The 13,350-nt window shown below is 47.7% G+C and overlaps 1 protein-coding gene across 6 annotated transcripts in view; it reads right to left on the minus strand.

The window, feature by feature from the left end:
* The window catches only part of PAG1 (phosphoprotein membrane anchor with glycosphingolipid microdomains 1), a 477,890-nt gene that overhangs the window by 28,609 nt on the left and 435,931 nt on the right, over nucleotides 1-13,350 (minus strand). For all 6 annotated transcript variants that reach the window (XM_063923993.1, XM_063923988.1, XM_063923987.1 and 3 more), the window contains one exon: nucleotides 3,009-3,105. In XM_063923993.1, the coding sequence (XP_063780063.1) occupies nucleotides 3,009-3,105 (97 nt within the window). The remainder of the gene's footprint in view (nucleotides 1-3,008; nucleotides 3,106-13,350) is intronic.

Here is a 13,350-nt window from a genome sequence, read left to right on the forward strand (position 1 = left end):
TAAGCATCTTTGATGTCCAGAGACACCATATAGTCCCCTTCTTCCAGGTTCGCTATCACTGCTCTGAGTGACTCCATCTTGAATTTGAACCTTTTTATGTAAGTGTTCAAAGATTTCAGATTTAAAATTGGTCTCACCGAGCCGTCCGGCTTCGGTACCACAAACAGCGTGGAATAATACCCCTTTCCTTGTTGCAGGAGGGGTACCTTGATTATCACCTGCTGGGAATACAGCTTGTGAATGGCTTCCAAAACTGCCTCCCTGTCGGAGGGAGACTTTGGTAAAGCAGACTTCAGGAAACGACGAGGGGGAAACGCCTCGAATTCCAGTTTGTACCCCTGCGATACTACCTGTAGAATCCAGGGATCCACTTTCGAGTGTACTTATGGGAACGAAAGGACTGAGTTTGAAAAGACGGTGTCTTTTTCTGCTGATGTGGAGTGACCTGGGGTAAAAAGGTGGATTTTCCAGCCGTTGCCGTGGCCACCAGGTCCGATAGACCAGCCCCAAATAACTCCTCCCCTTTATACGGCAATACTTCCATGTGCCGTTTGGAATCCGCATCCCCTGACCACTGTCGCGTCCATAACGCTCTTCTGGCAGAGATGGACATAGCACTTACTCTTGATGCCAGGGTGCAAATATCCCTCTGTGCATCACGCATATATAGCAATGCATCCTTTAAATGTTCTATAGTTAACAAAATATTGTCCCTATCCAGGGTATCAATATTCTCGGTCAGGGAATCCGACCATGCGACTCCAGCACTGCACATCCAGGCTGAGGCGATTGCTGGTCGCAGTATAACACCAGTATGTGTGTATATACTTTTTAGGATATTTTCCAGCCTTCTATCAGCCGGTTCTTTGAGGGTGGCCGTATCAGGGGACGGTAACGCTACTTGTTTAGATAAACGTGTGAGCGCCTTATCTACCCTAGGGGGTGTTTCCCAGCGCGTCCTAACCTCTGGCGGGAAAGGATATAGTGCTAATAATTTTTTAGAAATTAGCTGTTTTTTATCGGGGAAAACCCACGCTTTTTCACACACCTCATTTATTTCATCTGACTCAGGAAAAACTATTGGTAGTTTTTTCTCACCCCACATAATACCCTTCTTTGTGGTACTTGTAGTGTCAGAAAGGTTCAATGCCTCTTTCATTGCTGTGATCATGTAACGTGTGGCCCTGCTGGACATCACGTTTGTCTCGTCACCGTCGACACTAGACTCAGTATCTGTGTCTGGGTCTGTGTCGACCCACTGAGGTAACGGGCGTTTTAGCGCCCCTGACGGTGTCTGAGACGCCTGGACAGGCACTAATTGATTTGCCGGCTGTCTCATGTCGTCAACAGTTTTTTGCAAATTGCTGACATTATCACTTAATTGTTTAAATACAATCATCCAGTCAGGTGTCGACTCCCTAGGGGGTGACATCACTAACACAGGCAACTGCTCCGCTTCCACCTCATTTTCCTCCTCATACATGTCGACACACGCGTACCGACACACAGCACACACACCGGGAATGCTCTGATAGAGGACAGGACCCCACTTAGCCCTTTGGAGAGACAGAGGGAGAGTCTGCCAGCACACACCCAGCGCTATATATATATATATATACACAGGGATAACCTTATATAAGTGTTACTCCCTTATAGCTGCTGTTAATATATTTATTTGCTGCCAAACGTGCCCCCCCTTCTCTTTTTTACCCTGATTCTGAAGCAGGACTGCAGGGGAGAGTCAGGGAGCCGTCCTTCCAGCGGAGCTGTGAGGGAAAATGGCGCTTGTGTGCTGAGGAGATAGGCTCCGCCCCTTCACGACGTCCTTATCTCCCGCTTTTTCTGTGTAAAATGGCAGGGGTAAAATACATCCATATAGCCCAGGAGCTATATGTGATGTATTCTTTTTAGCCACCTAAGGTATATACTGTAATATTGCATCTCAGGGCGCTCCCCCCCCAGCGCCCTGCACCCTCAGTGACCGGAGTGTGAAGTGTGCTGAGAGCAATGGCGCACAGCTGCGGTGCTGTGCGCTACCTTAGTCTGAAGACAGGATCGTCTTCTGCCGCCGATTTCACCGGACCTCTTCGTCTCTTCTGGCTCTGTAAGGGGGACGGCGGCGCGGCTCTGGTGACCCATCCAGGCTGAACCTGTGATCGTCCCTCTGGAGCTAATGTCCAGTAGCCTAAGAAACCCGATCCACTCTGCACTCAGGTGAGTCCGTTTCTTCTCCCCTTAGTCCCACGATGCAGTGAGCCTGTTGCCAGCAGGACTCACTGAAAATAAAAAATCCTAAACTAAACTTTTATTCTAAGCAGCTCAGGAGAGCCACCTAGATTGCACCCTTCTCGGCCGGGCACAAAAATCTAACTGAGGCTTGGAGGAGGGTCATAGGGGGAGGAGCCAGTGCACACCACCTGATCCTTAAGCTTTTATTTTGTGCCCTGTCTCCTGCGGAGCCGCTATTCCCCATGGTCCTTACGGAGTCCCAGCATCCACTAGGACGTCAGAGAAATCGGGTTATTATTGTTGTGAGCCATCTTTTCAGAGGCTCCGCTGTTATCATGCTGTTAACTGGGTTCAGATCACAGGTTGTACAGTGTGATTGGTGTGGCTGGTATGAGTCTTACCCGGGATTCAAAATCCTTCCTTATTGTGTACGCTCGTCCGGGCACAGTATCCTAACTGAGGCTTGGAGGAGGGTCATAGGGGGAGGAGCCAGTGCACACCACCTGATCCTAAAGCTTTTACTTTTGTGCCCTGTCTCCTGCGGAGCCGCTATTCCCCATGGTCCTGACGGAGTCCCCAGCATCCACTACGGACTACGAGAAATAGATTTATCGGTAAGTAAAATCTTATTTTCCCAACACACACAGTCTCATCTTTGGCATATTACTTGATAGACTTCACAGGAGACCACCACAGACACACTTTTACAGACAGTATGCTTAGGGAAAGGGCACCCCCTGCTCTTCCTCTACATGACAAAAGATGTGTGGTGTACTCACCATCGCCTGTACTGACCGCACCATTCCGGTAACTGCTGGCTGGTGCCTCGGTTCCCAGGCTCGTCACAGAGTGGCTGTGTGTCTCCTTGTCAGAAGGCTATAGCAATGACAACAAATACAGAGCATTAGTATAAATGACAATTAACTTTTATATGCGACAATGGCAGCACAGAATGGAAAACTTTTCCAATTTATAAGCATTGTTATTTAGTAGAAATAACTCAACATTTAACGTTAAAATAATATGCTTACATATATACAATTAATGCAACCAACTCTAACCTTTCCTCTGAATTAACAAACAAGTAGGATGTATGTAGAATATTTAGTTCTTCGAATGGGAATACAACGAGTGTGAGCACTGTTAAGTTGCTTGCGGTGTCAGAAATTGGTTTATTTAATATGAGGGTTATCAGGAGAGAGAAAGTCCTCAGAAGAGCAGGTACTAGGGTGTGTTTGGAGAGAGGACGTGCCGGAGAGCAGGTACTAGGGCGTGTTTAGGGAGGGTATTTGGAGAGAGGAAGTGCCGGAGAGCAGGTACTAGGGTGTGTTTGGAGAGAGGAAGTGCCGGAGAGCAGGTTCTAGGGCGTGTTTAGGGAGGGTATTTTGAGAGAGGAAGTGCCGGTGAGCAGGTTCTAGGGCGTGTTTACGGAGGGTATTTGGAGAGAGGAAGTGCAGGAGAGCAGGTACTAGGGCGTGTTTACGGAGGAGAGGAAGTGCAGTAGAGAAGGTACTAGTGCGTGTTTAGGGAGGGTATTTGGAGAGGAAGTGCAGTAGAGAAGGTACTAGTGCGTGTTTAGGGATGGTATTTGGAGAGAGGAAGTGCAGGAGAGCAGGTTCTAGGGCATGTTTAGGGATGGTATTTGGAGAGAGGAAGTGCAGGAGAGAAGGTACTAGTGCGTGTTTAGGGAGGGTATTTGGAGAGAGGAAGTGCAGTAGAGAAGGTACTAGTGCGTGTTTAGGGATGGTATTTGGAGAGAGGAAGTGCAGTAGAGAAGGTACTAGTGCGTGTTTAGGGATGGTATTTGGAGAGGAAGTGCAGGAGAGCAGGTACTAGTGCGTGTTTAGGGATGGTATTTGGAGAGGAAGTGCAGTAGAGAAGGTACTAGTGCGTGTTTAGGGAGGGTATTTGGAGAGGAAGTGCAGGAGAGAAGGTACTAGTGCGTGTTTAGGGAGGGTATTTGGAGAGGAAGTGCAGGAGAGCAGGTACTAGTGCGTGTTTAGGGAGGGTATTTGGAGAGAGGAAGTGCAGTAGAGAAGGTACTAGTGCGTGTTTAGGGAGGGTATTTGGAGAGAGTAAGTGCAGTAGAGAAGGTACTAGTGCGTGTTTAGGGAGGGTATTTGGAGAGGAAGTGCAGTAGAGAAGGTACTAGTGCATGTTTAGGGATGGTATTTGGAGAGAGGAAGTGCAGTAGAGAAGGTACTAGTGCGTGTTTAGGGAGGGTATTTGGAGAGGAAGTGCAGGAGAGAAGGTACTAGTGCGTGTTTAGGGAGGGTATTTGGAGAGGAAGTGCAGTAGAGAAGGTACTAGTGCGTGTTTAGGGAGGGTATTTGGAGAGGAAGTGCAGTAGAGAAGGTACTAGGGCGTATTTAGGGAGGGTATTTGGAGAGAGGAAGTGCAGTAGAGAAGGTACTAGTGCGTGTTTAGGGATGGTATTTGGAGAGAGGAAGTGCAGGAGAGAAGGTACTAGTGCGTGTTTAGGGATGGTATTTGGAGAGAGGAAGTGCAGTAGAGAAGGTACTAGTGCGTGTTTAGGGATGGTATTTGGAGAGAGGAAGTGCAGGAGAGCAGGTACTAGTGCGTGTTTAGGGATGGTATTTGGAGAGAGGAAGTGCAGTAGAGAAGGTACTAGTGCGTGTTTAGGGAGGGTATTTGGAGAGGAAGTGCAGGAGAGAAGGTACTAGGGCGTGTTTAGGGATGGTATTTGGAGAGGAAGTGCAGGAGAGCAGGTACTAGTGCGTGTTTAGGGATGGTATTTGGAGAGAGGAAGTGCAGGAGAGAAGGTACTAGTGCGTGTTTAGGGAGGGTATTTGGAGAGAGGAAGTGCAGTAGAGAAGGTACTAGTGCGTGTTTAGGGAGGGTATTTGGAGAGGAAGTGCAGTAGAGAAGGTACTAGTGCGTGTTTAGGGATGGTATTTGGAGAGAGGAAGTGCAGTAGAGAAGGTACTAGTGCGTGTTTAGGGATGGTATTTGGAGAGGAAGTGCAGTAGAGAAGGTACTAGTGCGTGTTTAGGGATGGTATTTGGAGAGAGGAAGTGCAGTAGAGAAGGTACTAGTGCGTGTTTAGGGATGGTATTTGGAGAGGAAGTGCAGTAGAGAAGGTACTAGTGCGTGTTTAGGGATGGTATTTGGAGAGAGGAAGTGCAGGAGAGCAGGTACTAGTGCGTGTTTAGGGATGGTATTTGGAGAGAGGAAGTGCAGTAGAGAAGGTACTAGTGCGTGTTTAGGGAGGGTATTTGGAGAGGAAGTGCAGTAGAGAAGGTACTAGTGCGTGTTTAGGGATGGTATTTGGAGAGAGGAAGTGCAGTAGAGAAGGTACTAGTGCGTGTTTAGGGAGGGTATTTGGAGAGGAAGTGCAGGAGAGAAGGTACTAGTGCGTGTTTAGGGAGGGTATTTGGAGAGGAAGTGCAGTAGAGAAGGTACAAGTGCGTGTTTAGGGAGGGTATTTGGAGAGGAAGTGCAGTAGAGAAGGTACTAGGGCGTATTTAGGGAGGGTATTTGGAGAGAGGAAGTGCAGTAGAGAAGGTACTAGTGCGTGTTTAGGGATGGTATTTGGAGAGAGGAAGTGCAGGAGAGAAGGTACTAGTGCGTGTTTAGGGATGGTATTTGGAGAGAGGAAGTGCAGTAGAGAAGGTACTAGTGCGTGTTTAGGGATGGTATTTGGAGAGAGGAAGTGCAGGAGAGCAGGTACTAGTGCGTGTTTAGGGATGGTATTTGGAGAGAGGAAGTGCAGTAGAGAAGGTACTAGTGCGTGTTTAGGGAGGGTATTTGGAGAGGAAGTGCAGGAGAGAAGGTACTAGGGCGTGTTTAGGGATGGTATTTGGAGAGGAAGTGCAGGAGAGCAGGTACTAGTGCGTGTTTAGGGATGGTATTTGGAGAGAGGAAGTGCAGGAGAGAAGGTACTAGTGCGTGTTTAGGGAGGGTATTTGGAGAGAGGAAGTGCAGTAGAGAAGGTACTAGTGCGTGTTTAGGGAGGGTATTTGGAGAGGAAGTGCAGTAGAGAAGGTACTAGTGCGTGTTTAGGGAGGGTATTTGGAGAGAGGAAGTGCAGTAGAGAAGGTACTAGTGCGTGTTTAGGGATGGTATTTGGAGAGGAAGTGCAGTAGAGAAGGTACTAGTGCGTGTTTAGGGATGGTATTTGGAGAGAGGAAGTGCAGTAGAGAAGGTACTAGTGCGTGTTTAGGGATGGTATTTGGAGAGGAAGTGCAGTAGAGAAGGTACTAGTGCGTGTTTAGGGATGGTATTTGGAGAGAGGAAGTGCAGGAGAGCAGGTACTAGTGCGTGTTTAGGGATGGTATTTGGAGAGAGGAAGTGCAGTAGAGAAGGTACTAGTGCGTGTTTAGGGAGGGTATTTGGAGAGGAAGTGCAGTAGAGAAGGTACTAGTGCGTGTTTAGGGATGGTATTTGGAGAGAGGAAGTGCAGTAGAGAAGGTACTAGTGCGTGTTTAGGGAGGGTATTTGGAGAGGAAGTGCAGGAGAGAAGGTACTAGTGCGTGTTTAGGGAGGGTATTTGGAGAGGAAGTGCAGTAGAGAAGGTACTAGTGCGTGTTTAGGGAGGGTATTTGGAGAGGAAGTGCAGTAGAGAAGGTACTAGGGCGTATTTAGGGAGGGTATTTGGAGAGAGGAAGTGCAGTAGAGAAGGTACTAGTGCGTGTTTAGGGATGGTATTTGGAGAGAGGAAGTGCAGGAGAGAAGGTACTAGTGCGTGTTTAGGGATGGTATTTGGAGAGAGGAAGTGCAGTAGAGAAGGTACTAGTGCGTGTTTAGGGATGGTATTTGGAGAGCGGAAGTGCAGGAGAGCAGGTACTAGTGCGTGTTTAGGGATGGTATTTGGAGAGAGGAAGTGCAGTAGAGAAGGTACTAGTGCGTGTTTAGGGAGGGTATTTGGAGAGGAAGTGCAGTAGAGAAGGTACTAGGGCGTGTTTAGAGATGGTATTTGGAGAGGATGTGCAGGAGAGCAGGTACTAGTGCGTGTTTAGGGATGGTATTTGGAGAGAGGAAGTGCAGGAGAGAAGGTACTAGTGCGTGTTTAGGGAGGGTATTTGGAGAGAGAAAGTGCAGTAGAGAAGGTAGTAGTGCGTGTTTAGGGAGGGTATTTGGAGAGGAAGTGCAGTAGAGAAGGTACTAGTGCGTGTTTAGGGATGGTATTTGGAGAGAGGAAGTGCAGTAGAGAAGGTACTAGTGCGTGTTTAGGGATGGTATTTGGAGAGGAAGTGCAGTAGAGAAGGTACTAGTGCGTGTTTAGGGATGGTATTTGGAGAGGAAGTGCAGTAGAGAAGGTACTAGTGCGTGTTTAGGGATGGTATTTGGAGAGAGGAAGTGCAGGAGAGCAGGTACTAGTGCGTGTTTAGGGATGGTATTTGGAGAGAGGAAGTGCAGTAGAGAAGGTACTAGTGCATGTTTAGGGAGGGTATTTGGAGAGGAAGTGCAGGAGAGCAGGTACTAGTGCGTGTTTAGGGAGGGTATTTGGAGAGAGGAAGTGCAGTAGAGAAGGTACTAGTGCGTGTTTAGGGAGGGTATTTGGAGAGGAAGTGCAGTAGAGAAGGTACTAGTGCGTGTTTAGGGAGGGTATTTGGAGAGGAAGTGCAGTAGAGAAGGTACTAGTGCGTGTTTAGGGATGGTATTTGGAGAGAGGAAGTGCAGTAGAGAAGGTACTAGTGCGTGTTTAGGGAGGGTATTTGGAGAGGAAGTGCAGGAGAGAAGGTACTAGTGCGTGTTTAGGGAGGGTATTTGGAAAGGAAGTGCAGTAGAGAAGGTACTAGGGCGTATTTAGGGAGGGTATTTGGAGAGAGGAAGTGCAGTAGAGAAGGTACTAGCGCGTGTTTAGGGATGGTATTTGGAGAGAGGAAGTGCAGGAGAGAAGGTACTAGTGCGTGTTTAGGCAGGGTATTTGGAGAGGAAGTGCAGTAGAGAAGGTACTAGTGCGTGTTTAGGGATGGTATTTGGAGAGAGGAAGTGCAGGAGAGCAGGTACTAGTGCGTGTTTAGGGATGGTATTTGGAGAGAGGAAGTGCAGTAGAGAAGGTACTAGTGCGTGTTTAGGGAGGGTATTTGGAGAGGAAGTGCAGTAGAGAAGGTACTAGGGCGTGTTTAGGGATGGTATTTGGAGAGGAAGTGCAGGAGAGCAGGTACTAGTGCGTGTTTAGGGATGGTATTTGGAGAGAGGAAGTGCAGGAGAGAAGGTACTAGTGCGTGTTTAGGGAGGGTATTTGGAGAGGAAGTGCAGTAGAGAAGGTACTAGTGCGTGTTTAGGGAGGGTATTTGGAAAGGAAGTGCAGTAGAGAAGGTACTAGGGCGTGTTTAGTGAGGGTATTTGGAGAGAGGAAGTGCAGGAGAGAAGGTACTAGTGCGTGTTTAGGGAGGGTATTTGGAGAGGAAGTGCAGTAGAGAAGGTACTAGTGCGTGTTTAGGGATGGTATTTGGAGAGAGGAAGTGCAGTAGAGAAGGTACTAGTGCGTGTTTAGGGATGGTATTTGGAGAGGAAGTGCAGGAGAGAAGGTACTAGTGCGTGTTTAGGGAGGGTATTTGGAGAGGAAGTGCAGTAGAGAAGGTACTAGTGCGTGTTTAGGGAGGGTATTTGGAGAGGAAGTGCAGTAGAGAAGGTACTAGTGCGTGTTTAGGGATGGTATTTGGAGAGAGGAAGTGCAGTAGAGAAGGTACTAGTGCGTGTTTAGGGAGGGTATTTGGAGAGGAAGTGCAGGAGAGAAGGTACTAGGGCGTGTTTAGGGAGGGTATTTGGAGAGAGGAAGTGCAGGAGAGAAGGTACTAGTGCGTGTTTAGGGAGGGTATTTGGAGAGAGGAAGTGCAGGAGAGAAGGTACTAGTGCGTGTTTAGGGAGGGTATTTGGAGAGGAAGTGCAGTAGAGAAGGTACTAGTGCGTGTTTAGGGATGGTATTTGGAGAGGAAGTGCAGGAGAGAAGGTACTAGTGCGTGTTTAGGGATGGTATTTGGAGAGAGGAAGTGCAGGAGAGTAGGTACTAGTGCGTGTTTAGGGATGGTATTTGGAGAGAGGAAGTGCAGGAGAGCAGGTACTAGTGCGTGTTTAGGGATGGTATTTGGAGAGAGGAAGTGCAGTAGAGAAGGTACTAGTGCGTGTTTAGGGAGGGTATTTGGAGAGGAAGTGCAGTAGAGAAGGTACTAGTGCGTGTTTAGGGAGGGTATTTGGAGAGAGGAAGTGCAGTAGAGAAGATACTAGTGCGTGTTTAGGGAGGGTATTTGGAGAGAGGAAGTGCAGTAGAGCAGGTACTAGTGCGTGTTTAGGGATGGTATTTGGAGAGAGGAAGTGCAGGAGAGCAGGTACTAGTGCGTGTTTAGGGATGGTATTTGGAGAGAGGAAGTGCAGGAGAGAAGGTACTAGTGCGTGTTTAGGGAGGGTATTTGGAGAGAGGAAGTGCAGTAGAGAAGGTACTAGTGCGTGTTTAGGGATGGTATTTGGAGAGAGGAAGTGCAGGAGAGCAGGTACTAGGCTGTGTTTAGAGACAGTAGTGCAAGTACTAGTGACTTTACATCCAAACATCTGCATGCTACAGTACATTTACATTTAGCAGATAACTGCTTGCTGTAGGCTGTAAAGCTCTGATTGGCTGCAGGTTGGTATCGGCGCCACCCTCTTCATACTAGCATAATTTCTATTGGTACATTCAATCAGATAGTGGGGGAAAATTTTTTGCTAACCAGTGGGATAATTAATCAGGGTTCCAGCGGAAGCTGCTATGGGGTATCTGGATGATAGGTCAACAGTGTCTAGGTCGACAGTCAACAGGTGACATGCAATAGGTCGACAGGTAAAAGCCAGACAGTGCTTAAGGTCGACAGGTACAAAAGGTCAACACAAATATGGTTGACACGTTTTTTTTAATGTTTTTTTTTAAATATTAATTTTCATTATTTTATGGGTAAGCTAAGCAAAAGGGGGAGGGGTACAGAAAGGAGAAAAAGGGAAGGGGAAGGGTGAGGGGGGTACAAAGTCTTCTCAACAAAAATACAGAATTACATAGATGATATAAAAAAGAACATCGCACAGGCATACATCGTGAGGCCAAATCCGACCAACAGTAAATACATAACGAAAAGACTACATATAATCCTAAGTGTCTGGAGGAGGTAGGGGAACTGGAGAACGAGTATGCCAATAAGTAGACCATGAAAACCAGCGGAGCAGTGGGCAGGATGGTGTAGAGGCATAGGCCACACCCGCTGTCTCAAACTCGCAATGCGACTGTACGGCCATCTCTATCACTGATATGTGGGGTATCTCGGTGGAGCGCCATTGGCGAGCAATCAATAGTTTTGTCGAGATCAGAATATGCCCTAAGATATAACGATCGCTCGTCGATAAGTCGCCATAATATAGATGGAGAAGAGCCAGTCGCGGATGTGGAGCTACAGAATGACCCAGGACTAATTCTATGAGGTGGAAGACAGAGGTCCACATTGGGTAAGTATAGGGCACTCCCAGAAGGTATGCACCAAGGTACCGACCTTGCCACATTTACGCCAGCATAAATTGGATGTGGAGGGTTGCATTGCATGGAAGCGGGATGGGGTGAAATATAAACGGTGGAGGAGTTTATAAAATAGCTCTATGTGTGATCTGCATCTAGACACCGTATAGCAGGACCGAAAAATCATCCCCCATTCTTCCTCCGAGATAGAGCATCTAAGGTCTGCCTCCCATTTCAACTGGAAGGGGGCTTTCTGCAGCGTTTGGGAAGTAATAATATAGTTATACCATTTCGTGATGCCTCCCCTGCCCTCCCCGGTACCCAGGAACCTTTGAACGAAGTTAGGCAAGGGGGAGAGGGTGAGGTGGGGTGCTGAGGTTCCGTGGAGCCAATGTCTGAGTTGCAAATATTTATAGAATTCCCTATGGGGCAAAAGGAATTTTTCCTGAATCTGAGCAAAAGATAAAAAGGGTATTATGTGCCGTTATATCCTGTAGAGACTGGATTCCCTTTAATATCCAAGATTCAAAACTCAAGTCAGGGATCAAGGAGGCTAGGCCCATCAGCGATAGAGCAGGGGTAGGGAGAGTTATATCATTTCCACTTTGCACCACGGTCAGCCAAGCCTTCCTAGTAGCGTGAACAGAAAGGGATCTACCGGTCAATAACTTTCCCTCCGATTTCGGGGTCAGTAAAACATCAGTCAGGGGCAGTGGGGCAATCAGCCCCTGTTCCAATTGAACCCACGGCTTGAAGGGAGGGTGTAGATACCATGCCCCTATCTGCGCCATTCGGCAAGCCAGTTGATAGGAAAGCAAATCCGGGTATGCCAGGCCCCCTTCCCGTTTGGGTCGGGTCATAGTTTTCCTGGCTAACCTCGGTTTCTTACCTTTCCAAACGTAAGAGTTAAACACAGCATTAAATTTGGACAAAAGGTATTGGGGTAAGAGGAGAGGAATGGCCCGAAACAAGTACATGAGTCTTGGGAGTACCGTCATTTTTAGTGCAGCTATTCGCCCTAGCCAGGAAACATGGTGCATCATCCAGTCCGAAATCAGAGCAGTAAATTTGCGCAACACGGGGGGATAGTTAGCAGATATTAGATCATCCAGCTTCTGGGTGATATGGATCCCCAGATATTTAAGGCTTCTATCCTGCCAGGAGTACGAGTAAGAAGCTTTCAGTGCGGATAGGAGGGGGGGTGGAAAATTAATAGGTAGTGCCTCCGTCTTGGTACTATTAAGTTTATAATATGATACAGCCGAGTATTCAGACAAGAGTGTGTGCAAAGCTCGGAGGGAGGTAGTAGGGGCAGTGAGTGTCAACAGGACATCGTCCGCGAACAGACATATCTTGTGCGATTGTCCCAAAAACTCCACTCCTTCAATCAGTGGAGAGGATCGTATTTTCACAGCCAAAGGTTCTATTGCCAAAGCAAATACCAGTGGGGATAAAGGACACCCTTGGCGTGTGCCATTCGTGATCATAAAAGAGGAGGAGAGGAGTCCATTTACACACACCCTTGCTGAGGGGAGAGAATACAAAGCTAAAACGGAGGAGAGAATCCTACCTGTAAGACCAAATTTACAAAGAACCGCCTGTAGATACCCCGAGTGAAGACGATCGAACGCCTTCTCCGCGTCTAAGGAAAGCAGCAGTAAGGGAGAATCAGATGGGGAAAAGGCGTCCAGCACGTCTATCACCCGCCTAGTGTTATCGGGGGCCTGTCTTCCGGGGATAAAGCCCACCTGATCACAATGGATGAGCGAGGGGAGCAGGGGGTTGAGCCTGTTGGCCACTAGTTTCGCATAGATTTTTAAGTCCGTATTCAATAAAGCTATGGGGCGATAATTAGGCATCATAGCGGGATTTTTCCCTTACTTAGGAAAGGCGGCCACACGAGCCTCCAGCATTTCCACCGGGAAATTCCCCACGGAGGAAGCATGATTGTAGATTCCTTCCAGGACAGGGGTAATAGCATCTTTGAAGCATTTATAGACTTTATTTATAAACCCATCTGGGCCTGGAGCTTTTTCTAATGGGAGGGAGTCTATGGCTGGGTAATTTCTTTAGAGGTCCAGGGTTGATTTAAAGTCTGTAAAGTAAGTGAGTCGATGGAGGGGAGATTAATATCTTTCAGGAAGGCCGCTATATTGGCTGGTGTGGGCTGTGGGATAGATACGTCATCTTTCAGATTATAAAGGGAGGAATAATAAGTAGCGAAGGAGTTAGCAATGTCCAACGGGTCGGATATCTTGACATTGTTTAAAGTGACAATGGATTTCACCCTCTCTTTAGCAATTTTCCCCCTCAGTTTGCGCGCAAGCATTCTACCCACCCTATCCCCTTAAGTATAGAACTTTTGCCGCAGCTGGAAGAGGTTTTTATGGACCTCAGTTAAAGCCAATTTATTCATCTTATCCCTGACCCGAAGCAGATCTCGATAAATTTTCTCATTAGAGGGGTTCAACTTAAATAGGGTATCTAAATCTTTAAGGCGGGTTTCGAGTTCTAACTGTTTTTCTCGGGAGGTCCTGCGAATATAAGCAGCTGCCTGGATTGCCGCTCCTCGGACCACCGCCTTAAGGGCACACCAATGCGTAAATATGGACGTGTCTGCTGGAGCATTGGTTTCGATGTACAAGGAGAGGTCCTGTGAAATAGACCGGTGAGCATCC

This window comes from Pseudophryne corroboree, chromosome 5 (assembly GCF_028390025.1).
Source record: "Pseudophryne corroboree isolate aPseCor3 chromosome 5, aPseCor3.hap2, whole genome shotgun sequence".
Classification (NCBI taxonomy): Eukaryota; Metazoa; Chordata; class Amphibia; order Anura; family Myobatrachidae; genus Pseudophryne; species Pseudophryne corroboree.